Source organism: Neofelis nebulosa, chromosome 7 (assembly GCF_028018385.1).
Source record: "Neofelis nebulosa isolate mNeoNeb1 chromosome 7, mNeoNeb1.pri, whole genome shotgun sequence".
NCBI lineage: Eukaryota > Metazoa > Chordata > Mammalia > Carnivora > Felidae > Neofelis > Neofelis nebulosa.
In genome coordinates this window covers 34,774,533-34,802,423 of record NC_080788.1, presented here as the reverse complement: position 1 = coordinate 34,802,423, position 27,891 = coordinate 34,774,533, and the positions used below count along the sequence as shown (strand labels likewise).

The following is a 27,891-nucleotide window of genomic DNA, read 5'->3' as shown; positions in this document are numbered from 1 at the left end:
ACACAGAGTCAATGGACAAGAGAGGACTCAACGCTTCTGGGGACCTGGAGCTTTCCGTGAGTGTGAAGGGGAAGTCCAAGATGATATTCAGATACTCCTTTCCATGAAATGTCAGGGAAGAGCAAACTCTCCAAAGCCACCTTTCCCTCTAGCACCTGTCAACCCCAGGCTGCTTGTCCTCATTCAGTGGACATTCGCCTTTGTGGTCACCGTGTTCACCCACTTCCAGAGCTGTTCACACCCCCTCCTCCTACAGCCCCTGCTCCTCGCCTGTCAGCATGTACTGTTCACCACTGTAGTCCCTGTCTCATCACTGTGCTAACCTCACCTGTTTGGCCTCCACCTTATCACCCTGCTTCGGTGTTCTTGAGCTCCATAGATATGGTCTCTATCCTGATGCCTGGCTATGTGACCTTGGGTGAGTCACTTAACTTCCCTCTTTCCTCCTCTGTTAAAATGGTAGTAAATATTTTCACCCTAAGAGAGCCTTAACAAGCACCAGTTTCCTTTCTTTCTATTGCTTTTCTTGGTGCTCATAAGAACCTCTGTAGACCTCTCTGAGTCATGAGAGCACACCTTTCTCATAGTGCCCAGGGAGTCCCATCAACTGTCAAAAGTGAATTTTTTGACTTTTTGGCTTTGGCTCCGGCTTTCTTCTAACTAGGGTTTATTTTACTGTGCCAGAGAAATGCTTTTCTTTTTACTTCCATATTTGCTGCCATTCCACATTCTTTAAAGTACATGCAGGCCGTTCTCTCACTAAATAACATTCCAAGGAGGCTATTGTTTAAGCTCGGAATGAGTATCATTTGTTTGTATTTCATTGAATGTGCCCTGTATGTTATCTTTAACTTGACTTTAAATAAAACATAACATATATTGGGTACCTTCCATGTGTCAGATGCTTTTTGCAAACTTTATCTCCCTTTAGCATCACAAAACCAACCCAATAAATTAGAATACATAATTAATGATTAGTGTTGCTAATTAACATGTACTGTCACTTTAACAAAGTACTGTTGCTGTTGAAACAGAAGGAGGCTGGATCTTTTTCAAAAGCCCTACTTTCACTCAGTTTTCTGGCACCTGGGGTAGAGTTTTTCTTGGGCTGCTACAGCCCCAGGCTCTCCTTTCCACCTGGAATCAGGGACTCAAATAGAGGCATAATGCCTGGGAGGAAATAATCAGCTTGTTTAAGTGACAGCTGACATCAGGAAGCCTTTTGAGCCTGAAGAATGACATGATGACAGCAGTATCTCGAGAAGATAAATTTCACAGCCACATGCAGGATAGATTACCTGAAACCACAGCTTTAGCCTTTCTTATGCTGACGCATCTGGGGGGCGTGATTTAAAAGCTCATAAATATGATCTGTTTAAGGAAGGGGCTGGTGAAAATGAAGAATTTCAAGGTTCCACAAAAGAAGGTGAAGGATCAGTATTTATCTAACTGGTTTGCATGTCCTAAATATTTACATATACAAGAGCATGTTGTTCACGTGGTCACTTGGAAGCCATGTATCACATCTGCCCTTGCCTTACCTTTGGGTTTAAAGTTGCAAGAGGAGGGAAATTCTCTGCAAGCATGAGAATTATTCATCTGGCTGCCACCTGAATTATTGTTATGGAACACATTGAGTTTGACAGATAACCCTGTTCTTAGCCATCCTTCAAAAGAAGCATGAAGGAGCCTTCATGTTTAAATATTTCAGCCAAATTTCTTCCTTCAGAGCATGCATAGAATACAATGTCTTCATTTCCTAATGAAATGAATATTCATATTGGATGCATCGATGGTTGGAAGGGAGACTAAGAAGGTATCCTTATTTGATTTCTTGGTCATTCTAGTACCAAGGAACAAACTCTTGGATTGAATAACGTTATCTTCTGTGGAACATGATGCTTTTCCTTGAGTCATAAATATTTCCCAGCTTGGTAAACCAATAGTTTCCATTCCCAGGAAGACACGTGAGAAAAATAGTTACTATCTCAATGAATAATTTTGCACTGAGGAATTTGCTGTAAAAGAAAGGGTAGTGTTATAGATGTTCCCGACTCTGGGTGAATGCACACTGAATGATTGGAAAGAGGCAACATGGGAGAGCAGGAGAAGAAAGAGAAGCTACCGGAGATGTGGAATCAATTGTTAGTCCTTGTGAAAGAGCAGGCAACAGACCACAGACAGGGCCCCCTTGGAAGGGTCTTAGGGAAAGCCAGAGAGCAGCCCCCAGTGATAGAGGCAGTAAGAAGGAATTATTGCTATTTGATTTCTTCGTCATTCTAGCCATTGGTATATGTGACCCAGTGCCACAGGCCCTGTCCTTACAAGAAAGGTTTCCATTGGACTAGGAGACTATGCAACCAACAGAGGAAAGAGAGCCCGGGCGTTAGAGACAGAAAGCCTTTTCATTCGAACCCTCTATCACAACTCTGTGTGACCTTGTCTTCTCTGAGCTTCAATGAAATAGGGATAGTCAAGATCATTAAACAGGCTACCATGTAGAAGATGCCTCGCGAGTGGTGAGTGCTCTCTTCGTGATCGCTGTCACTTATAACATGGGGCTCCCTACTGCCTGCCTCCCTGCAAACTGCTTGCATCCCTACCTGCATCTGTTTTCCACCCACAATTCCCGTAAGACTGGGCTCCAACATGCCCAAGCTGTAAGCTCCGTCCCTTGCTCTCTTTCTAAAATGAACATAACCCCTTTACAGTTCTTGAGGTTTTTCATAGCTGGTCTTTAACACAAGCCAGGAAAGACTAATAAAAGGAAACACATTTAAAAAAAAAAATAGAAGGGGGCGCCTGGGTGGCGCAGTCGGTTGGGCGTCCGACTTCAGCCAGGTCACGATCTCGCGGTCCGTGAGTTCGAGCCCCGCGTCAGGCTCTGGGCTGATGGCTCGGAGCCTGGAGCCTGTTTCCGATTCTGTGTCTCCCTCTCTCTCTGCCCCTCCCCCATTCATGCTCTGTCTCTCTCTGTCCCAAAAATAAATTAAAAACGTTGAAAAAAAAATTTAAAAAAATAAATAAATAAAAAAAAAAAAAAAAAATAGAGGGATAACCAAGTTATAAGAAAATCTCTGAAAATCTTGATCACCGTTGTCCCAGAACACCATGGAAAGGCAAATGATCGTAGCCGTTGACCTATTACAGCTGTGGCTTCAAACCCCGCCTGAGACTCGTGTGTAAATAGAAGTGAGGTTTCAGTGGACAGTGCAAACAGACCAGGCTTCTCTGTGAGTGTAGAAATGGGTGTGCCTTATGTGAGAGAAAGGATGCCTGCACGTGCCCAGGGGCATCACCGAAGTAGGGCACACACGCCCTCAAGAAGGAAAACGTACTGACGTTTTTCCAGCCCCTACAACAAGCCTGTTCTGAACTAGGTGCCTTCATCTGCTTGTTCTCAGTGAATCGTCACAAAAGATTTGACGATTATACCTTCACGGCTTTGTTTAAGGCTCAGAAAAATGATGTCACTTGCAGGTGTAGAGCGCATTGGGGATGCTCTTAGGCAAACAAACCTGTATGTGTCTAGAAGAAAAGACTTTTGGAGATGGGGAACATAGAAATTTTCATCCCAGGTTATGGAAATAGAAAGAATGGCAGCTTCAAGGAATCTAAACCAGGAGCTCTAAAGGCCGGGAAAGAGGCATAAAGCAGGTGTAGAACTTCAATAAATATGTGGGAGGGCCAGGAACGGAGAGAGGCTTAAATGTCCACAAGTGAGCTCCAGATGCAAGGTCAGTCGTCAGTGGTCCTCCTACCCACTCAGGGCTTCTCATCAGCCCTCCACCATCTCCTAGCTTCTCTCCTACTCCTCTTCCTTGTCCCTTTCTTCTCTCTCCAGCCCTGGAAGCAAAACCAGACTCCTCCTATTTGGCTGTATCTCAGTGTGGCCATTGTCTCTTGTTGCCTTGGTTTCTTTTGACCCCAGGCCTCAGGGTCCCACCCCCCACCCCCAAGCAGTTTATCCAAGATTTACACACTGACAGTTTGTTAAAAGGAGCTGCTATTCTGGCTGGTAGATAAAAGCATCCTCGTGTGGTTATGGGGACATAATAAGCCCAAAGAAAGGAAGATGGACCATTTGAGGTGAGGAGACAGTAAAACCTTGCCTCAGGAGGAGCAGGAGGGCATCTGGAGTGTCATGAAAAGGAGTCCCTATCAGGAAGTCCTCTCTCTGCCATCTTAGGACTTGGGTCTCCTTCGGTGAGGCAAGGAGCTGGCGCCCCCAGAGCCTCTCCCGCCATCCAGCACTGGGATTCTCAGGAGACCGTGTATGAATATGCACCTTACCTTCACCCTGGCCCCCATTACAAATCTCACAGAGAAAAGCTTTCTCAAGGTATTGTTTCTTTCCAGTTTGTAACCAAAAGGGTAATAGTGTTGCGCTGTCTTTGTTTTGCCTGGACGGGGCGTTGGCTGTCACTTGGGGGTTGGTGTGCACCTTGAGAAAAGTAGAAAGAGCATGAAGTAAACAAAAAGTGATCCAAAAGCCAAATAATCCCAGACTGCACAGGAATCGCCTAAGGATGCTACTCAAACACAGATTCCAATTCAGGTAAGCCTGGGATGGGGGCCATGATTTGTAACAAGTTCTCAGATGATCCTAGGCTGCCGGTATAGCCAGCCTTTTCCCTTTTCATCTCCCCACCCCAACCAACTAACCAGCCAGTCTTCTCAGCCATCCCTGGACATCCAAAAAGTCCATTAACTCCCAAAGTTTAACACATTTACACAGATTTCTAAGCATTTTCCTTGAACAGTGCGAAAGTAAAAGGCCTGATTAGTTCACTCACATTTTTAAATGCTCCACAAAAATGTTTGGGAAAATGAAAGTCGTACCTTAACAACAGTAAATATGCAATCCGCCTGAGTTGCTGAGCCCACCCTTCTGGTGTTCCTCAACTATCATTCTTTAAATGTTTAACCACGTTTTCCTGTCCCTAAACTAGCTGCTTAGGTGAGTACCCTTTTACGAAGGCCTGTAGGTGCCATCTTGTGGAGAAAAATGCAAACAGGCACGTTTGGAGAGAAGCTGTGTGTCAAGGAAAGGACAAGAATGTACGCATGAGTCTCCCTTATTGCCTTCTGGTGGGTCACTGGATTCACCCACAGTCCTCTGAGGGCCTTCTGGTTGGACCCACACCTGCAGACTCAGGCTGCCTGAGCCCAGGAGGGGCCGTGTAAATGAGGCCAAGGTGCAAACAGCCTCCATCCTGGGGCACATTCGTCAACCCAACTCACGGTTGCCTTTTTGATAATACTTGCTTCCAGAACTTTGCCATATAGAATATAGACTGTGTCTTCTCCTTTCTGCAGGAAACTTCCTAGTCCTGACCCCTCGGCTGCTAAAACCACAGCACCTAACAGACCTCTCCCACATGGTATGAGCCCCTCCTGGGGCCCTATAGAGTTTCCAAACAATCCGACCAAGTATTTTAAACAGAATCCTCTTTAAATTTTTTTAACTGTATTTAGTTTTGAGAGAGAATGTGAGTGAGCATGAGTGGGGTAGGGGCAGAGAAAGAGAGAGAGGGTGAGAAAACTCCAAGCAGTCTCTGCACTGTCAGCGTAGAGCCCAACACAGGAGCTTGATCTTGAGATCAAGAGTCAGATGCTTAACCAACTGAGTCACCCAGGTGCCCCAAAACAGAATTCTCTTTCAATAGAGAATTCACCAGAGAGCCTTACATTTTAAGAGTAAAATGGAGGTCCAGAGGTTGCTAAGATTCTATACAAAATATATATATACCTTATTTTATAATAAAGCGGTTATCATTGTCATAATTCATTCATGCCCCCTCCCCCCATTTTAAGCCATTTGGGGAGGAAAACCATGAAAGTAAAGCATGGGAATTTGAGGGTTTGGAATATCCCCCCTCTCCAGGGAGAGACGACCCTGGTGGCAAGGAGGGTGGTAATTCTCTTACGGCGTGAGAAACGTTTCCCTCTCAGGGCTTCTTTCATCAGATTTGTAAGCATTGTTGCAGTTGACCTTCATCCAATTTTATCCTACAAGAGTGCCAGCATTTTCTTCCAGTTAAGTCGCTTGGTAAGGTGCTATTCTCTAATGAAATAGGATGAGGTACTGAAAAGCGACAACCATAAGCTTGATTAAAACCAGATCGCTAGTTTCACAACTGTCTTCGTTAGGGAAGCCAAAATACCTTTCATCCCGTGGACCATTTCTTCTCTTCAAATGAATGACATTGTCAGTTTGTTTCCCATTGGTTCCTGTTTCCAATTTAATTTTGTCTACATATAGAAAATTCCTCTGACTTGAGACATGGCAGGATTCCTCACATCAGGGCTGTAACTCCTTTTTTTTTCCGGAAACATTTTAGCACCAGAAGATACCTTAGAGATGATCCAGTTAAGAGAGAAAATTGGTCCTGTAGTTTTGATCTCCTGATGCCTCAGCCAGCTGCTCTTTCATTCAACAAACACTCACTAAGTGCCTACTGTATACTAAGCACTGTGTTCTTTCTGGAACATAATCTTGTCCGTACTGAAGTTAGACCAAATGGCAAGCTTAAAGAGCCCTAGCCTACTGGTTGGTTGATGGTGGTGAGGAAATGTTGTTGTTGTTGTTGTTGTTGTTGTTGTTGTTGTTTTAACTGGATAATTAAGTATTCTTTGCTCATTAGCTTCTCTGACATTGACCGAGTGCTGTTTTTGACTTTCTTGGAGCTGCCGTTGTTCTAATGCTTTCTGGGGCAACTGTCACGTTCGTCTCTGTTATCCCATGAGCTGAAGATTACGCTACAGCAGTGATTCTCAATTGGAGGTCATTTGGGGACATTTGGCAACATCTAGATACATTTTCATTTGTCGTACTGAGGAGAGGGTGTCACATGTCACCAACCATCCTACAGTGCAGAAGATAGCCCCCACAACCAGGAACCATCTGGCCCAAAATGTCCCTAGAGCCATGGTTGAGAAACCATGGCCGTGAGCAAGAAGGTAAGGAAGTGACGTGCTGAACTTCCAAACCCGGCCTCATTTTATATATTGGAGTTCAGCATTTCTGCATGAGGTTTTGTTTAAAAAGTATGTGTTTTTTTTTCCTTAAAAAACTCTTGTTGAAGAGTACTGAGGTAGAAGATGACAACTCTTTGCCTTATGTTTTAGGGTTGAAACATATTGGAACAAGTCAAGTGGGCAGCGTATAGAAAGCAGGTGAGGGCAATCAGAGGTTTATCTGGAAGCCTCAGCCTGAGCCTCAGTCTCGCCCTCCCACCGGTATATACTATGTTGAATGACGGGATCACATCTGCCTTCTAGTTTAGTCCAGAGATTGGCATTTTTTCTGTAAAGCACCAGACCACAAATATCTTGGGTGCTGTGGACCATACTATCTCTGTCGCAAATACTCAACCCCACTGTTACAGCACAAAAGCAGCCTAGACAGTAGGCAAGCAAATGGGCATGTTTGTGTTCCAGTAAATCTTTGTTTACAAAATGGGTCATGGGCCAGATTTGGCCTGCGAACTGTCATTTGCCAACCCTGATGTAGACCGTAAGAACTGTGTGTGTTTTACCTTCATGTCTCCCTGCCTAACACCCTATTGGCACATAGTAGGGGTTGCCTCAGAAAATATTTCCCGAACTGTGTTGAGGGCCAATCACGTAGGTGCAAGTACGAGCAGATTTTAATGAGCATAATGGCTGGGAAAAGATCCATCCAGTATTTCCTAGAGAATTTCTATATGTTGTTTCACTGTTTTCCTGTGTTGGACATTCAGGACTCTTCCGATTGTTTCTTATTAATAATAATGACTGTGATGAGTTCCTTCATACAGAAAGTGTTAGCCTCATTTATCATTTCCTTGGCATAAATTCCTAGAAGAAGAAATAGGATCAAACAGTATATATTGCTAAATTGCTTTCCAGGAAGGTGGTTATCGATGTGCATTCCTAACGTAATCAGAGGGAGGGATTTATCATTATGCAAAGGATTTCTTTCAACAGAATGTCATGAATAGAAGTTTTGGCATCCATATGTATTTCCACGAATTAGCTTACTGCAAACAAAAGCAAATTGGTGTTAGCTACTAATCATTTTAATAATAACGTGCTCCCACACTGTTGTGACAGCGTGATGATTAAGGCGCGTTGTGCTATCTGTCCGTGTCATCTAGCCAACCAGTGGAGGTTGCCCTATCGGGTGTGTTTATTGAGCACACATAGAAACATCTGCTTCCCATTAGGGCATCAGAAGCTCCCCTATCTGCACACCAGGCACCAGCCTGCCCTGCCGTGATGTACGGAGGCCTCCTCCCTGTGAACTCCACCACCAGATATGTCATCCAGATCGCTCATTTCCCTCAGGAAACTTCACTTAGGTTAATTTCGGCACACAACTGGGGGCAATTCTTGAGCAATTTCTTCTGTGACGGCTTGCAACGCATAAAATTCTCCTACAACATGTTGCAAAACTCACTGGAAGAATACTAAGGGTATCTGTCCAGTTGTCCACTTGTCTTTGTCACCGCAAGAAATGTCTCTTCTGAAGTGCAGTACATGGTGAGAAAAAAACATGAAATAAAGGTAGATCAAGGAGCAGATGTTCATCCTGTCCGTTTTCACGAGGTGCTGTTGGCGCAGTAAGGGTGAAGGGGCCCAGCAACGTGCCTTACCTTTACGGTGAACGCTGGCCTTTCCTCAGCTCTTTGGATGTCTCTGACTCTCTCCAAATGAAGAAGAGAGTATCTGTGACTGAGAAGTAATAGAGAGCATTGTAGAAATAGGAGTGGGTCTGTGGTTATACGATGGTGGAATTTACTTCGAAGTGGATGGATTCCAGATGAAACCAGTATATGAGGACCGTAATTAACCAAACCCATGCTGCCAGGCACCTTCTTGTTTACCTGCTTAGGTCCTCCCGACATTGCCGTCGGGTTGACACCGTACCAACCCCAGCCACAGAAAAAGAACCAGAGGCTCAGAATGGCTAACTGGTGCGTCCAAAGGTCAGCGCTCCTAAGAGGCAGAGCCAACACAAAACCCGGGTCCACAGACTCCAGTGCCCTTTTTTTTTTTTTAAGCACCTAGTGATAGCACTTTGGTAGCGCCTCTGAGTTTGGAAACAGAGACCAGTGCATTAAGTCATCCCCATCAGAGACCAGCTGACCAGCTTCCTAAAGTGCGAGCCAGAATTCAGACCCAATTCACCTGTGGGCATCGTCCCCTGAAAGACCCGGACGGTGGTGGAGATGTTTTCAGCGCTGAGCCCAGAAGGAAGTGGCCATGAAGCCCTGAGGAAACAGGGTGTCACCTGTAGTTCTTGGCATCTCTTGTGTGGCTACACGCTTCACCGAAGCCAACCTGTAGGCCATTTGGACGTCTGGCAGGAAAAAAGGTTACAACCTTCCCTCCCATGTCTAGCTTCCTGCAGAGTGGCTGTGCTGCATAGGAAATCTGGCATGTGGGGGTGGCATTCATGGGACTGTGGAGAACATCTCAATATAATATCTGTTTCACAAGATAAAATGGCATTTATTCTGTGTCTGTGGTTGTCTGAAGCCCACTGTGGCTGTGTAATTTGTAATTTTCTTGTTGGTCCTCCCGCTCTAATGGGGCTAGGGGCTAAGGATTCATGTGATGTCTGTCCTTGTCTTTGGAGGCTCTCATTCATCCTTGAAATGTCCCCTATACCCCATTTAGAAGAGAGAGACGGGCTAGGCTGCCTGTTCCCCTCACTCTGGGACCCTCTCCACAACACCAAAGTTATCGTCTGAGAAACAAATCTGAGCATGGCCCTCCCTTTCTCGACACCCAGGGGTTGCTTGTTGATGCCTTCAGATAAAATTCTAATTCTTCCTCCTGGCAAACAAGATTCTTAAACCATTCAGCTGAATTCTCCAGCCTGATTACATGCCTCCCAGCAACCCTACACTTGAGCCGTGTTGTTCTGTGAACATGCTTTCCTACCTCTCTGCCTTTGTATGAAGTGCTCCCTTTCCTGGAATCCCCCGTGAGGAGGAGCTCAGTCTGGGACAAACCGGGCCCAGGGACGGCAGAAATGGAAAGGGAGGAGAGTGAGATTTTGCTGGACAGGGCAAGGACTGTGTGCTGACCAACATTTCTATCCATCGTCCCCATCAGTGACAATCAGAGGCATGTCCTTAATTTGGTTGGAATCTTGCTTTGGCAATGTGGCATTTTGCTTGTTTCTTTTTTTTTCTTTTTTTTTTTTTCTCAAAGCAAAGGAGAACCCAAGGGGTCAGAGATGGAAATCATGCATGGAAAACATTTTCCTTATTTTTCTGCTAAAATGTGCTTGGGGCAGGGGCAAGAAATATTTGAGGGAGGAGAAATACACAGCAAACATGGCATTTTGAGAGGTTAATTGGATGTGGATGAACATATTGAGATGATGTTCTGTTGTCAGAAATAATGTTTTACAGAGAAGCTATTTGTGAAGAGAGACCAGTTATTATTGATGGACTAATGTGCACTCAGGAATATGGAAGTAATAATGCAGAGGTACAGTGTCTACAGAAAGATGTCAATCAAACGTGAGGTTGGAGGGGACAGCCTGAAAACCTTCTGATTTGACTCTGCATATAGGATTTGACCTGTAGGGCCCATATGAACAGACCCAGTGTTATTTCACAAATTCACAAGTGGATTTTGGATGGTTTGCCGACCACTTTGCCCCCCTGGGATGGGGTCTGATGAGTGCTCTTTAGAATTCAAGAACCAACACAAGCCTGTGATTCCACAAACATGTGTCTCAAGTTTTAGAGTACCATTCTGATCTCAAGTACCGTTCCCTATCCCCATAACCCAGTGAATGAATCCTGTCATCACAGCGCTTCATTGTCCAGCTGTCATCTGCTCACTTCCATCTGCCCGTAGAAATGTGACAGAATTCTTTGCTCCAACCACATGCCCACATCTTAGATGCAGGAAGCATGATCATGAGCCCCAGAAGTAGGAAAAGACTGTATAAAGGTAATGATCTTGCACTTTGTTCCAAGTGCAAAATAAAATGGCCCCAACAGAAACATGAACAGGGAGGGGAAAGATAAAGCAAAAGAAATCTTTGAATCATGGGAAGATCATCGTCCAGCTCGCTGGTGTCTCTGGCCTTTGCCTCCTTCCCCGCTTTCCCCCAGGAAAAATGCTCTGGGGGAGCCAAGCCAAATCCTGCTGCTCAACTCTTCAGAGCCACAGTGACCAGCAGAGACCCAGATCTCGACCAATTTGACTTAATGCCCTAAGAGGCTAAGCCTGCGAGTACCACTTCTCAGGGTACTTTGCTAAGCATTTATACAGTCTGTCATTTAGAACACGAGACTTGGGGACAAACCCCAATTTTTGGTGCAATACTTATCATGGAGCCAAAGAACTTTGTATAGAAATCCCAGATGATCTCTCCCCTCTGAGTCCCATAGGGGGATGGATGTGCAGGACAACTTCACTGTCCGGCCAGTATAAATAAGTGACGGGCCCCCACACCCTCCCTGTTCCTTCTCTCTGCCTAATTTTCTCCTTATAATTTGCCACCACCAAGCGTACTTTTTGATTTGCTTGTCTTGTCTACTGTCTGGGGCCTGCACCCCGCCCCTAGAGTGTACATTTCATACATTTCTTGCCCAGAGTCGGTGCTTTGTGACTATCCATCGAGTGCAGGAAGAATGAACTTGCTCACCTGCAGGGGCTGAATGGGGGCAGGAGGGAGGTCAGTTCGAGACCCACTAATAGACCTTCCATCGCCCCCTCGCCCCGTCTCCCCTCGCACTCCTGTTACATGCTACAAGAGTCTTTTGTTTTCTGTCTCTCCACAGAGCATTGGCTGTGACGACTACTTAGGCTCCGACAAAGTTGTGGACAAATGCGGGGTGTGTGGAGGCGATAACACAGGCTGTCAGGTTGTGTCAGGCGTGTTCAAGCATGCCCTCACGAGCCTGGGCTACCACCGAGTTGTCGAGATTCCCCAAGGAGCCACCAAAATCAACATCACTGAGATGTACAAGAGCAACAACTATTTGGGTAAGCTTGGTCTTTTTCCGGAGGAAACCCTCTGTCACTACCAGATGATTCGTTCCTTCCCAGGATCGTGACACAGCAGTGTCCAGAGGTCCGTAGACACGTAGAAGGTGCCACTGGGGCACGCCAAAGCACCGCTTGGCCTCCCCCTTGAAATGAGAAGCGTGGGTGGAGAAAATTTTAAAAGTCCTTGCAAATAAATATTTAATACCTACACATTTAAGCCAACCTTTGTTCCTTCCAAGAGCAATGTGGTTATGAAACAGGTGATGGGCTAAATGGTTTCTCTGAGATGGGGGAGGCTCTATAAAAAGCCAGGGTATGTGCCAGTCTTTGTTCTGTTGGGAGTTCAAGGTGGCCAGGGGCCATTGATGACCCTGTCTGGAGCTTCGTTCCCTACAAGTCTAAAGTAAAACCATTTTTTCTCTTCTTTCTGCTTCATCTGCCTGAGGCAGCAGAATGTGTAGAGCACGTATGTATCTTCTTAACAGCTGCAGTCGTTTTGGTCAAGGTCGTCAATATCAAGAAGCCATTTTAACCCATTTTCCTACTGAAAGTTAGATCTTTGTTGATACTTCCTCCTGGGTTTCTGGCTGATTGCATTTTACACAAAGCCAATCAGGCCATACAAATTAATTTTTACCAATTTTAGGTAAGGATGTGCAGATTAACCAACAAAATAACACAAGGAAAGCAATTCCTGAGTCATTTCATGAAGGCAATATTCATTTTCATTTTTTAATTATGTCTTTCACTTAAATGGCACAGACACTATGTGCCAGGCACCATTCTTAGTGTTTTGCCTCTACTAAATTATTGAACCCTCTCAACAGCCCTAGAGATCGGAGCAGTTCCTATCCCCATTTTATAGATAAGGAAATGAGCACAGAGAGATTATGTAACTTGCCAACATCACCCAGCAAGGATGAGGTAGAGCTGAGATTCGAACCCAGGCAGTCTATCTCCAAGCATAGCAGTCTATCAAGATATAATACCCATGAGCAGTTCTCAGAGTTCTTCTGGTACACCATTGGCCATGCAACAGTCAGTGGTTGCAGCAGTTGAGAGAGGTGGTTAAGTTTGCAAATTTCAAGTACCAGGAACACCCCCGAAGATAAATCCGGACCGACAACTCCAAATCCCACAGCTCTTCTCTCTGCACCCAGGAAAATGCAACTGAAATTAGCTTCACCTGGATTTATTGGCAGGAGGAGGAAGGAATGGCAGGTGAGACCCTGAGACAAGTCCAGTTAAAGTGGAGAGCTGACCCATTGGCTCTGGCAAGCCCAGGAGCCACCAAAGTGACAATAAGCCCAGTTTTCCCAATGGGTGGTTTGTATGTTATTTTTAGTTGTGAGAAGATAGTCCTTGTGTGTGTTTACTCCTTTTTTTTTTTTTTTTTTTGAATATTAGAACATCACATCTCCATAAACATCCCATCTTCTAGAGTGGAAAATGTTCTTCAGGGGATTAGTTGAAGCGTCATTGGGTGCAAGTGCACCAGAAAACAATGCCACTTTTCACGAGCGTTGGGTTGTTTTTAGTAAATTCTCATTGCTCAAATTAGTCCTGTTCGGCAAACAGTTTTTAAGTTGTGCCCTCTGAAGAGAAAACCCTGGGTGAATATCCACTGGATGTCTGAATGGAAACTGCTCTCGGAGCCTCAGTGTTTGCATCTAGAGTATGGGAAGAAGAATCTTGACCTTGTAAGTTTTCAGGACAATTAATAGCGTAACAGATATTCAGAACCCAGCAGAACCCTATCACTTACTAGCAACTGACCAGTGTTCGTTCCCTTTCCTTTGTCTCTGAGACCTTTTTAGTACATCAGAGCTTCGTGGAATCAAAATTCCCTCTCCCCCTAAAAAAGGCTCAGTGAAAGGGTGATGATTCAGAAAGTCAAATTCAACCTTGTATGCCCAGAGAGCAGTTGGGTACATGAGAAATCCAGAGTCCTTTGCCAATATTATAGGATGGCATGTGGGCAAAGGAGGGAGAATGGAAACAGAAGAACAGGCCACAGAGAAAGGAGGTTCCAGAGGTGATGAATGGGACCTTCTGTCTTCAGCACTGAAACTACTTGCAATGCTTTTTTTTCCTCCTTTTTTCTTATGTTTATTGACATGTAATTCATGTATCGTAAAATTCAACCTTTTAAAATGTACAGTGGTTCGGATGGTATTTTTCTGATCACAAGTATTCTCTTTAGCTATCCCACCTATCCTGCTAAATCTCCTATTCTGTCGGGTCTGTATAGTTTAAAAGTTAAATTGCATGGGATTGCCTGAGATTGTGTAGAAGCCATTAGAACACAGGTGTCTCTGGCTATTTATGAACTGTTCAACGACTGTGTTTTACATTACACATTTTCAAACACTTAAACGTTTTTTGAAGAGATATGTGGTGGGTTTCTCTACAATTTTCCAGGTAATGGTGAAGGTTTTGGTTTTCTTACTGTGTGATTCCTGGCTAGGAAAACTATTTTGTGTAAAAATGTGACTTGATGCACAAAATTGATTTGGCTGTTCATGTACAGCTGTTCTGTAGAATTGGCAATAGAGAGGGAAGGAATAGTTCAAATTTGTGTCATTGCTTTCAAACCATGCACAGCTTTTCAAAGTTTTTCAGTTGCCCTGTTTCTCAGAATTACCTTTAGTTATTTGTGATGCAAATCAAACTTTTTCTTGTGAAACACTTGGTGTTTTTTAATGACTAACTCTCCAAACTCGATAGAAATGGAAAATCGCTTTCTATGAAAACAGAAGGACTTATATTATTACTGCTGGAAAAGATGGTCTTATCACCTCATTTTAAAAGGTTTTTAATTTTAAAACCCTTAATACATAAGTGCCTTTTCTAGGCCAGTCGCTTAGTTAATGATAACAGTCGTGCTATGTGTATGGTAAGTACCAGAGTCTCCAAGCATTTTGACGTATGTGGCCTTCTGATTTTTAAAATTGGGCATTCTTTACTTTGCTTGCTTCGAGAAAGATCTAGAATTACTGAAGATGCAATGATAGAGTGAGGATGTGAAAATTGAAATTTAAAAATCAAAACTACATATGCGGAAGAAGGAGGCATACATCCCCCAAATCTTGGCTAATGTGTAAATAGTAATGGTGCATTCAACCAGACGCTGAGTTTATGGCTGAATTTGGTGCATTCAACCAGACGCTGAGTTTGGTTTTTTCCATCAAGAACTGGACCCGCTAGGGGCACCCGGGTGGCTCAGTCAGTTGAGCATCCAACTTCGGCTCAGGTCATGATCTCATAGTCCATGAGTTTGAGCCCCACGTCGGGCTCTGCTCTGACAGCCCGGAGCTTGGAACCTGCTTCAGGTTCTGTGTCTCCCTCTCTCTATGTCCTCCCCTGCTCGTTCTCTGTCTCTCTGTCTCTCTGTCTCTCTCTCTCTCTCAAAAATAAATAAACATCGGGGCGCCTGGGTGGCGCAGTCGGTTAAGCGTCCGACTTCAGCCAGGTCACGATCTCGCGGTCCGTGAGTTCGAGCCCCGCGTCGGGCTCTGGGCTGATGGCTCGGAGCCTGGAGCCTGTTTCCGATTCTGTGTCTCCCTCTCTCTCTGCCCCTCCCCCGCTCATGCTCTGTCTCTCTCTGTCCCAAAAATAAATAAAAAACGTTGAAAAAAAAATTAAAAAAAAAAAATAAATAAACATGAAAATAAATTAAAAAAAAAAAAAAAGAGCTGGTCCTGCTAGGATGCAGACTCCGAAGGCCAGAGCTCTAGCCCTAGTCCTGCCATAACCCACAGGGGACAGACCCACCTGGAGCTGGGGCAACAGGCCAGCTCAGCACTTCGTGACACCCACTATTTCTCTGGGCAAAGCTGGAGAAACCGTGACCTTTAATGATGCACAGATTTCAGGAGATAGACCCTTTGTCTCATTTTAGATTGGAAACCAATGAATTTCTGCAGAACTGAGCTCCACTTTTATTTTTAAGTTTATTTATTTATTTATTTTGAGACAGAGGGAGGAGGGAGGGAGGGGCAGAGAGAGGGGGAGAGAGAATCCCAAGCAACCGCAAAGCCTGATGTGGGGCTCAGATTCTCAAACTGTGAGATCATGACCTGAGCTGAAACCAAGAGTCGGACACTTAACCAACTGAGCTACCCAGGCTTCCCAAGCGCCATTTTTTAGTGTTTATTTGAATTTGTCCACATGTTCCAAAATACATACTATCTGGTGCATTATAGATTCCTAGATGATAGATAGAGAGAGAGAGAGAGAGAGAGATCTTTTTTTTAATGGAAAAGGCTTTGGAATCCATGGATCTGCTAAAGGCTATCTATTGTGCTTTTGCATGAGAGTTATTCTGAACCCTGCTCTTTGGAAATAAAAAGTTAAACCTAATTTTATTAAAATGATTGACATTTTATATTACTTACCTCTTCCTTAGTAATAAGATGTTGTAAAACTATTCTACCTGAAATATCAAAGTTTGGCTAGTGCAGCTAGCTCAGCTTACTAATGTCATTATGTAACAGTTCAGAAATCAGACATAAAAGCATACCAAGCAAAATTGATTCTACAGGACATGTTCTACCTGCCAACATGCTACATGTCATAGAGCCTGAGACTTGGAAGAAATTTGTTAAAGGTCTGTAAGCTTTAAAAAATAAATTGGCAATACCTTTACTTTTAAGCATGTTTTCTTAAAGGTTTTAAACAATAATAATAATCACCAGCATTTAAAACATCAAGTATCATGGATCGTCTGTAGGTTGCAAACCTTTCATTTCTTAGCTGAGCTGCTCTCTCTATGGGAAAGGTTGGAGTATTTAGATAACAGAATGTCTTACATCCGTATGATAGTTAATCCCAAAGATCTGTCACATGCATTGTAAAAATTTTGAACAATACAGATGATATAGAGCAAAAAGATGAGATTCCTTCTTTGTGCCAACCCCATACTGGGTCCGCTGCCTTCAGGTGTTAATTAAGACACATAAATGACCACCCTTACCAGCTCCGTGTGCATCAGTCCTTTGTGGAAGTACAAAAAAAAATGGATCTTCTAAAAGTGGTGTCACTATGCATACTTTCTGCAATTTGCTTTTTTATTTTAGTATTATATCATGATACCTTTTCATATTACTACATAAAGCTAATTCATTATTTTCTGAGTGCAGAGTATTCCATACAACAGATGTAACGTAATCTAGTTCAGCAGTTCCCTATTGAGGGATGTTTAAATTGTCTCATTTTCTAATATTGCAAATAATACATTTGATTTGTGGTTCAAGATGGCAGACTGAGTACATGAGGGTTCTTTTGCCCTCTTCCTCCCAAGATTCCATCAAAATGATACGAAAGGAATAAGACAGGATATAACCTACAACCACCAAGAAAAGAAGAGGGGGGGGCATCTGTGAAATGATTTTAACAAATTTCTGGAGCACATTTCTGAAAGCAGATGGAAGAATGTTCTCTAATAGAGCAGAGGAAATCATAGCCTTGGTAGCTGAGGGGATAATAATGAGGAGGGGCCAGCCCGTATGCAGAGCCCAGCAGCCTCTGGGTCTGGGGACAGCAGATAAAATGGAGTGTGGGAGAAGAGAATGGAACTGAAAAATGGAGGAATATATGAACGGGCACCCCACCCCCACCCCCCAGCACGCACATTCAGAATGCTGGCCTCAACCTCCTCATCCAAAAGCTGATGGGAACTAGAACGTGGCTGTGAGGATTGGTGCCCCCAAGACCTCAGTAACCATTGTGGAATTGGAGGAAGAAGCAACTGAATGACAGGTGCCCCATTTTTTCACCCTCTAAAATTTGGCCTGTTGACAAGCTCTGCCAATGTGTACAGAATTCTCAAGCAGCCTTCCCATTGCTTTCATCTTAAACATCAATAGACAATAACATAAGTGGACAACCAAGGATCAGTAGACATTTTTTTAAGCCCATACCATGAAAGAAAAGCCAAGATATATAACTTAAAAGTTGTTTCTAGAAGAAAAAGAGCAAATTCTTGGAGAAGAAAACTTAAATAAAGGTCTTCTTACAAGTAATGCTTCCATGAATATCCTAATAGGTATATCCTTTCATACTTATGTAAATATTTCTGTAGGATAGATTCCTAGAAATAGAATCTGTAGGTCAAATGGAATGAACACTGAGAGAGAAAGGAAGATTCCTCTACAAAGTGGTTGTACCAATTTGTACCCCCACCAAAAGTGCCTTTCTCCAAACCTGGACCAACACAAAATATTATGAATGTACTTATTAACTTTTACTATATCTTTTTTATTTGCATTTTCCTGACCACTCATTTTTATTGTGATTTGTACTCCTATGAATATTCTGTTTTTAAATTGTGTTTGTGGTTTTCTTACTGGTTTTAAGAACTCATATAAGTTATGGATAGTAACCATCTTCTGCTCATATACATATTAGTCTTTATCTTGTGTTTCAACTGTGCTTATCATATCTATTATTCTGTGGAGAAAAATTTTAATCTTTTTTTTGTCAAACATGTCAATCATTTTTTTTTTTTATAGCTTGTGGGGTTTGTTTTACTTAGGAAGACTTGCCCACCTCCCACATTATAAAATTAGTCTCTAGTATTTTCTTCTATTATTTTTATACTCATTTTGTATATTTAAATACTGATTTGTGTAAATTAATTTTTGTGTGTGGTGTGAGGTAGGGTTGTCACAATGCTATTTATTAAATTTTCCCCATTCATTTGAAATGCCACCTCTACCATATATTAAATTCAAATATATGTAGGTATTCTTGTGGATTCTTGATTCAAGTCCACTGATCTATTTGTCTCTTCCTGTTTTGGTACCATATCGTTTTCATTACTGTAGTTTTAGGTTTTATTCTTTTGTAGGTCAACTTTCTTCTCCCTCTCTAATTCCCTACCCGAACACTTTGCTCTTTTCCTAAATTTCCTTGAGTATTTTTGTACATTTTTTCTACATATACTTCAAAATTGTCAAAATCCATAAAACGTCTGCTTCTCAAGTGAGATTGCAATGAATTTATGGATTAATTTGAAGAATAAAAGAAATGGCTTCATAACATTGACTTTTTTTTTTTAATGTTTGTTTATTTGTGAGAGAGAGAGAGAGAGAGAGAGAGAGAGAGAGAGAGAGAGAGACAGAGCTTGAGTGGGGGAGGAGCAGAGAGAGAGGGAGACTCAGAATCCGAAGCAGGCTCCAGGCTCTGAGCTGTCAGCACAAAGCCCCATGTGGGGCTCAAACCCACGAACTGCGAGATCATACCCTGAGCCGAAGTCAGATGTTTAACCAACTAAGCCACCCAGGCGCCCCTAACGTTGACTCTTTTGAGTCAGGAGTATAGCATATCTTCCCATTTTGTGTTCTTTCATAAAATTTCTTTATCTAGAGTTTGCATAGGTTTTATTAGGTTTATTCCTAGGTATTTTATAGTTTTTGCTAATATAGTATCTTTCCACTGTATTTCTAGTTAGTCATGCCAGCATGTATCAAATCATGTATTTATTTTCTACCTGGACATCTTGCTAGACTCCTTTAACAATTCTAATAGTTTTTCACTTATTTAACATGGATTTTTCTAGGTGGAAAATCTTGACATCTATAGATAATAATAATAATGTTATCTTCTAATGCATATTCTACCTCTTATTATTCTCTTGTCTTGTGGTACTTAACAGCTTAAACCTCTAAAAAAATTTTGGACTAATCCAGAAGTTTGGAATAATAATGTCAGTGGTTTTTGTTTTTTTTTTTGTCTTGTTCCAACATTGGGAATGCTTCTAATAGACATTTGCAGAGTTCTCTGATATGTAACTTTTATCAGAGTAAGGAGTTTTCTTTCTGTAACCAGCTTTTAACTATTTTTATTAGAACCTGCTCTTGTTTTTTCTTTTCCCCAGTGTCTGATTATTCTTATTTCTCAATTTATATTTATGAAGTTCGTGGATATTTTCTTATTAAGTGGATTTCCTCCAGTTACTGCAGTGGCTCCCCCAAATTCACTCATTGAAATCCTAACCCCCAAGGTGTGATGTGGCCTTTGGGTGGTGAGTAGGTCATGAGAGCAAAGCCCTCATGAATGGGATTAGTATCCTTATAAAAGAGGCCCCAGAGAGATCCCTGACCCCTTCTGCCATGAGAGGTTATAGGGAAAAGACAGCCATCTTGGAAGCAGCATCCTTTGTCTTACACTTCCTAGCCTCCAGAGCTGTGAGAAGTAAATGTCTGTTGTTTACAGGCCACCTGGTCTGTGGTATTTTGTTATAGCAGCTCGAGTGGACTAAGTGACTTGAATCTGTCTCTACAACAGGCCGTTCCTTCAAATGGAGCAGAGGCACTCTGGTGTCAGCGTGCCTCCTCTGAGTGTGTATCGGCAGGGGGCAGACAAGGAGTAGACAGACAACCAATGTCTCTTGGAGATATGCAAGGATTCAATAGGATAATAAACATGAACCATCTACCTTTAACCTACCTTATACCAAGTCTCAAGTTTTCCTTATAATGGCTCAACAGGAAACAACCTTCTCTTCCACACCACTGCTAGAGGCTTCCAGGATTATCCAAGCTCAAGTATAACATTTTGTATCTTTCTTCTTAGACATCCAAAGCCTACCTGATCTCACTTGATTGCTCTAGCTGTGTCCCCATGGCTTCTATGTCCCTGTCTCTCTGGTTCCTTTTCCCCACAGAGCAAAGAGGGAAACGAATGGATGTGTGTGTTCCATCTCTCCCCTGTGCTGACCTCATTCTAACCAGAAAATGGCTTCTTTGAGGTCCACATCTGTAACCATGGGCTTACCCCTCCGCCCCGGACTACATCCTGCGCTCTGAGTGCATTTTTCTGCTCTGCTCCTGTCCACTTTCCAGTTCTTGGCTTTGTCTTCCAGGTATAGCCCACCTCTGCCCACTGAAACTGCCTTTTGCAGAGCCACCATTCCAGCTGGGATGCTCCTGGACAAGTTCCTTAACTTTTCTGAGATTCCCTTTACTCACAGGTTAATTAGGAAAACAATTGTAGTTTCACGGAGCTGTTGACTTTAAGTGAGATGTAGGTAAAATACCTACCATCTTAAAGGTATTCAAAAACTGTTCCCTAATCTTTCTAGATCAGTGGTTCTCATCCTGGATGCACACTGGAATCCTAGGAGGTACGCTGTCTGAGGCCTATTTGAAATATGCCAATGGCTGGCTTTTACCTCCCAATTGAATTGGCCTGGGGCACAGCTTGGGTATCAGAATTTTTAAGTTCCCTAGGTGACTCCCATGTCCTTGCAGGCTAAAAGACCTGTTCCGTGTTACACTGGATCTCAACTAGGAGCTATTTTGTTCCCCCAATCCAAAGAGAGGCCAGGGGTGCTGCTGAACATCCTACAATGCACAGGACAGCCCCTACACAAAGAACTGTCCGGCCCCGAATGTCAGTGGTGCTGAGAGGAGAACCCCTGGCCTGTGTGCTCACCCAGATCCCTTTGGGGCTAAAGTTTCATGGGTCAGTTATTTAAGAATGATGTCTAAATAATAATAATAAATGTCAAAGGTGCTACTGGGATGACAATTCTACCTACCAGTAAGTTTGCATTGATCAACTCACTATGAATTCTTAGTTTCCAATCTAAGCCCCTTCCTTCCATCTCCCTTCAATATTTCACCCAGTCTGTTGGCCATGGGCCCCTGAGTTGCATGCAACCCCAGCAACAGAAATCCCGGCTTAGAGCACCTTCCTGCGGGCTGTCTTTCCGGCATTCAGAACCCTTGCTTGCTTTCTTAATGCATGGCAAAAGAATAAAAGACTGAGAAAAGGAACAGCAAAGAGTTAGATTTTTCCTGAAGTCCCGTAAGACCTTGATTGTATCTCCAGTTTGGCACTTGCCATGTTTTACCGTAATTTATGCATGTGTTCTCCCCAGTTAGGCTGTGTACCCTTTGAAGACATTCCAGCCTTAGACATTCCTTCTCTCAAGTACCCTTTGTGTGCTTACAACCATGCTGAGTGGTGACATACAGAAATCAAGTTTCTCCTGAGACTACACATGTGCTGTGCAGCCTGTTTCAGGGGCCTGTGCTCAGACACCGTTAGCCTACCTTCATCACGAGACCTCCTTCGTGGCACTTGAGTCCTATGTTTCGCTCCTAGGCTGTTGGAATCCTGGGGCCACCTTCTTTGTGTCACACAGCACTTACACAACTGGAGAAGGGGGGGGGGGGTGTTGTATCAGCACCTGCATTTATAGCTGAGGACGCTGAGCCCAGCGTGGTTGAGGGACCTGCCGAGGTGAACAATTTATGAGTGGCTGAGTCAGGCATTGCCCCTGCTCATGGCCGTTGGCAAGAAAAATGTGGCCAGGGGATGAGACGTAGGGGAGAAACTGTGCCTTCTCCCTTCCCCCCAGCAGTAGAAGAAAGATATATTCAAACTCCATGCAGCCTTTTTGTCCCCTCCACACTGTTCCATGCCTCCCCCCACTACTGCCTCCTGCTTGATGAAAGTCATCAGGCCTGCCCTCACCAAGAGCCCACGGGCTAGGTTGCCATAGTTATGCCTTAGTCACTAGACTTTCACCATCTGCCTTAGCAGAGCTCTTCTGAAACCAGCATCTAAAAGAACAGCCACCTCTTAAAAAGAGTAGAATATTTTGGAGACATGAAACATCCTGGTTTTCTTTCTTCTTTTTAAATTGTAGTAAAGCATATATAACATACAACTTTTCGCTTTAATGATTTTTAAACATTTAATTGGGCGACGTTGAATACATTCATGCTACTGTGCAACTATCACCACTATCCATTTCCAGAACTGTTTCATCATCCCAAAAGCTGTACCTAAGAAACCATAATGCCCCATTCCCCCCTATCCTAAATCCCTGGTAACCTCTCCTCTCCTTTCTGTCTCATGAATTTGCCTATTCTAGGCACCTCATACAAGTGGCATCATACAATAATTGTCCTTCTGTGTCTGGATTATTTCTCTTAGCATAAGGTTCTCAAGGTCCATCCATGTTGGATGGCGTCAGAAACTTGTACCTTTTATGTATAATATTACATTTTGTTTATCCACTCATCTGTTCATGGATGGCTGGGTTATTCCCACCTTTTGGCTATTGAGTACAGGTAACTGTGTGAGTCCCTGCTCTCAGTTCTTTGGGGTATATACCCCGGAGCGGAATTGCTGGGTCGTACGATAATTCTGTGTTTAACTTTTGAGGAACTTCCAGACTGCTTTCCACAGTGGCAGCACCATTTTCTGTCCCCACCAGCCATGCACACGGGTTCCAGCTTCTCCACATCCTTGCCAACACATCAAGCGTGTCTTTAAGAGTATTTAAGCAGATGGTAAGACATGCCTCTGTGGTCTGCGTTCGGGCATAAGAACAAGACGCTGAGACGGGCTTGTGACCCTCCTCAGTTACCTTCTGCACGTAATGGCAGCCCCGGGAGACGGTCAGATGGCAAACACCACGTCATGGCTGGATGTTCCTCGTTAGTGACACCATGAAAAGGCTGTCACCGAGTGTTTGATTTTTGTTATTTGGACTCAGCTCTGACCTTTTCTTCAGCAGCAAGCATTTATGATTCCTGTCCAAAACCAAATCTTTGCAAACAAAGATCCTGTGCAATCTTGCTGTGATTTGGGAAGACGCTGTTGTTGGTTTTTTAGCCCTCCTGGACTTCATTTTGCATCACACCCTTCCACCTGGCGTCTGACAGCTCACATCCGTTTGATTTCGAAAGGCTCTGATATCCTTGTGTCTGTTTACGTGGACTTTCTTTTCACTTCTGCAGTCACTCTGCCTTGAAAAGCTTTCAGATACGGTGGTATAAGATGAAATCAACTGCCCCTTATGCTCATTATTATTTCTCATCTTCTGCTTTTTAGGTAGCACCTAGTTGCCTGGAAATGTAAGTGTGAGTGTGCCTGTTTGTACTTAGATTTGCCTTTTGTTTTATGGGGAATAGTTAAGCTGTGATTGGGGTTTTTTTTTTTTCCTTCTAATTGCATCATCTGTCGCAGACATATGTGGAGTACCCACACCTGCTTTTCTGTACCTAATGGGATGCTTTCCTCAAATGCAGGAAACAGCTGCTGAGTGGGGGCTGGGTCTTGGATTTTTATGGAAGTGATTTGACAGCCCTGTCCCTGTAGGGAGAATAAGATTCTCTCCCAGCCCACTCTGGGCAGCAACACCTCTGAAGAAGATCGTCTGCAGGGCTGTTAATCGCTCCCAGGTCTCTTACCTGGATTGGGGCAATAACTCAGAACCCATTGTCTGTGAGTCTGGCGTGGATAATGTCGTCCCAAATCTCCCCATTCCCTAACCCACTTGGAAGTGCCGCTAAGCCTTCCCTCTCTGAATCAAAGTCTGGCTTTCTGCCGTGTGTTAGATCGCTGAGCCTCCACGTTAGGGAATTAATACAAGATAAGGAAGACATATCTAAGGTTTTAAACAACCTTTATTCAATATATGACTCAAAGTGAAGGGATAGCTGAGAAAAACAGTAACCTTGAGGCTTTCTTACCCAGGAGCTCCAGGCCACCCATCCTGGCCGCTCCAGGTTCATACCATCTTTTGGAATGTCCCTTATCTTCTCTTGAGGGTTAGAGCTTCGGAAATGGGAAATCTGCCTTCCAGGACCGTCCCCTCTTCTCTCCGGGTCTCGCCTTCCCACAGGAGAAGCTGAACATCTTTTTTCCCTTTTGTCACTAAGCAGATCTCCAGTGAGAGCTGCTCTTCCTTTTGCTAACAAATCCCTGAAGGGGTGTGCTTTGAAGGCAAGCCTCTTTCCTCCTTCCCCTCTGGGTTGCCCCTACTACCTCTCCTCCAGCTGTTTCAACCAGGCATCAACAGCTCTTAGAAGAACTTTCCACCTCTCCTAATCCTGCTCTGCCCTTTTCCCAAGCCAGACACTTGGATTCAAAATCATATAAAGGCCAGTATGAAAAATATCTCCTGCTTCTGTCTGAGTTCTAAGTCAATATTCATGTCCTTCCTCGGAAAAGAAACTTGCACATAGGCCCCCCAGCCTCCCACCCCATCCTCTTTTGTGGCCTGGCAGTCACACTTATATTTATTGTGCTTTGGGAGCCTAATTTACTGATCTCCTCAGTCAGTAAAACTAGTAGTTATATAATCTGATTAGGTTAAACACTGCTCTTTATCTGACTCAATACTCATGCAAAATAGTTAAAACATTTCAGCAAATATCTATAAGCACCTACTGTGTGCAGTGCATTGCAGAGACATAAAGTTGAACGGTGCACGGCCCCTGCCCCACAGGCATTTGTAAGCCATTTGAGAATCCTTTGATGATTTTGGTAAGAGACCCAGCAGTATGGGAGTACAAAGGATGGCGAAATCACTTCTAACAGTATACTCTGAGGAGCATGAGGAGGTGGTGTTTAAACTGGGCTTTTAGAGCAGGGGTTTGCAACCTGCTTTTAGAAAGAGCCACCTAGTAAATATTCTAGGCTTCACGGGCCATTTGGTCATGACTGTGTCTACTCTGCTGTCCTAGTGAAGAAAGCACCATGGGCGTATGTGAATGGGTGTGAATGGGTGTGGCTGTGCTCCAGTGAAACTTGATTTACAAAAAAAGGCAGTCACCAAGTTCGACCCCCATGCTGTAGCTGGCCAACCCCTGTTTTATAGGATGGATAAGATTTTATCAGAAAAAAATAGGAGAAAGAATATTCCAGTCCAAAGGAGCCACATGAGCCACAGAGAAGGAGGAAATGTGAGGCATGTCTGAACATGGCATCTTATAAGAAAGTGAGGGCAGCCTTGACTTTTGAGGCTACAGCTAGCTATAGGTTAAGGCTATGGAAGACCTTTCATTCCAAACTCCATCCTTCGGATGGATCTTTGGGCAGTAGTCAGCCACTGAAGATGCTGGACAGGAGGAATGTTGCAACAGGATCATACCTCTGCTCTAAAGACAGCAGTAGGGAAGGAGAGGAATTGCAGAGCGACTGTTCTAGAAAGGCCAGGTCTATACGAAGAGTCTGATGACAGGAAATGATGGATAAACAAAGATATCAGTATATCAGTGGGCTCGGTGATTCCAAACTGAGCCTTGCTTAAAAACCAGAATTTAAGTACGTTTCTCTAATCCCGGAGTGTAGGCTCAGCATCTTATGTATCTTATTAAACATACAACACATCAAAGTATCGCTGGATCACAGAATGATAAAGTACACTTGGCATTTTGAGCTGCTCTGAAGCAAATGAAAGTAGAGGAGACAGAGGAGTTACTTTCAGGAGTTGGAAATGTAAGTGACCAATCCGATTTTAAAAGACAAAGGTTGGGGGTGGGTAGATAATATGCAAATGAGTTGTATTTGAGAGAAGCTAAGTTTCTTCCCTCTTCTCTGATAGAGCATTCTGGAAACCCAGCTCAGTCTCATTGTCCTTGTTGGCGAGTTCTGGGGACACCAGAGCTCAGTGGTCATCTCGACCTTCACCTGTGGCAATGACCTAATCCCCACAGCAATTTCTCATCGGGCAGCAGAGAGCCTACCCCCATCCTTCATCAATGCTTGGTTTAAATTGAATTTTCAATGATCCCTAACACATCCTATGTCTAATGAGTTCCCAGAATTCCTGGGAAGACCAATATCAGCCCTTAAGGTAACTTTTTATTAATATGGTAGAAATTTGTACATCAAAGAAAAAGGATCTAATCCATAGACTTAAGTTTTCTTCTAAATAAATACTCCACGTTGCGGTTAGCCTCTTCTTTACTTACAAAATGTAAGTGGCTAAAACTAACCTGGAATTTTAAGAAAAATCGGTAGTCACCAGTTTCACTGGCAAAAGTGCCCAGCACACATTCTCAAAATCTCAAACAATTCAACAGAAGAACGATTGTGTCAGTTGTACAATGTAACTTTCTGGCTCTGTGGCCTCCAGTCAATTACTTGACCTCTCCATATATTATTTTCTTTATCTATAAAATGAACTGACAATAATACTTATAGGGTCATTGAGAGGGTTAAATAAGATACTACTGGTAAAGCACTTAGCACGGTGACTGGCATGAAAAACTTACTCAATGAGTATTATTATTATTATTATTATTATTATACTAATTAGTATACTTATTAGTAATAAGTATTATTATTACTATTTTTATGGTTGTTACCATTACATAGACTAGTCCAGGATTGCACGGTTATAGAGCCACATATTTGTGCTTTGAGGTTTTGTCTGGACAATAAATACCTTTACAAAAGCAAAAGACTTTTTTCTAACCATATCAAGCCAGTAGGAAAATCAAAGTTTTATAGCACATGCTTTTATAACTGATAGTGAACTAGAACTAGAGAAGAGGTGTTTGGGTTGTATCCAGTCACCGGGGTGTCCCCTAACTCGACTCACTGGCTCGAGGTGTTCCCAAGATGTTCGTAGATGCAGTCAGAAGCTGATCAATGCTCGTATATAAGGTCTGGGCAAAGAACAAGGAATGGGCTTTGAGACAGTCTACTTTTAATGTGAATACTAACTTTCTGTTCTGTAATGCATCGGATTCTTTAAAATGTTCAGCTGACAGCACACCTTGATGGCTCAGTCGGTTAAGTGTCTGAGTCTGGCTCAGGTCATGATTTCATGGTTTGTGGGTTCAAGCCCCACAGTGGGCTCTGTGCTGACAGTATGGAGCCTGCTTGGGAGTCTCTCTTTCTCTCAATCTCTCTCTCTCTCTCTCTCTCTCTCTCTCTCTCTCTCCCCCTCTCTGCCCCTCCTCCACTCTTTCTCTCTCAAAATAAATACATAAACTTTAAAAAATATATATGTTAAAGGGGTGCCTGGGTGGCTCAGTCGGTTAAGCATCTGACTCCGGCTCAGGTAATGATCTCACAGTTCGTGAGTTCCAGCCCCACGTCAGGCTCTGTATCGACAGCTCGGCGCCTGGAGCC

At 43.4% G+C, this 27,891-nt stretch overlaps 1 protein-coding gene across 4 annotated transcripts in view; it reads left to right on the top strand.

The window, feature by feature from the left end:
• Positions 1-27,891, top strand: part of THSD4 (thrombospondin type 1 domain containing 4) — a 573,132-nt gene that overhangs the window by 462,726 nt on the left and 82,515 nt on the right. For all 4 annotated transcript variants that reach the window (XM_058737196.1, XM_058737198.1, XM_058737197.1 and 1 more), the window contains one exon: positions 11,796-12,000. In XM_058737196.1, coding sequence (XP_058593179.1) covers positions 11,796-12,000 — 205 coding nt within the window. The remainder of the gene's footprint in view (positions 1-11,795; positions 12,001-27,891) is intronic.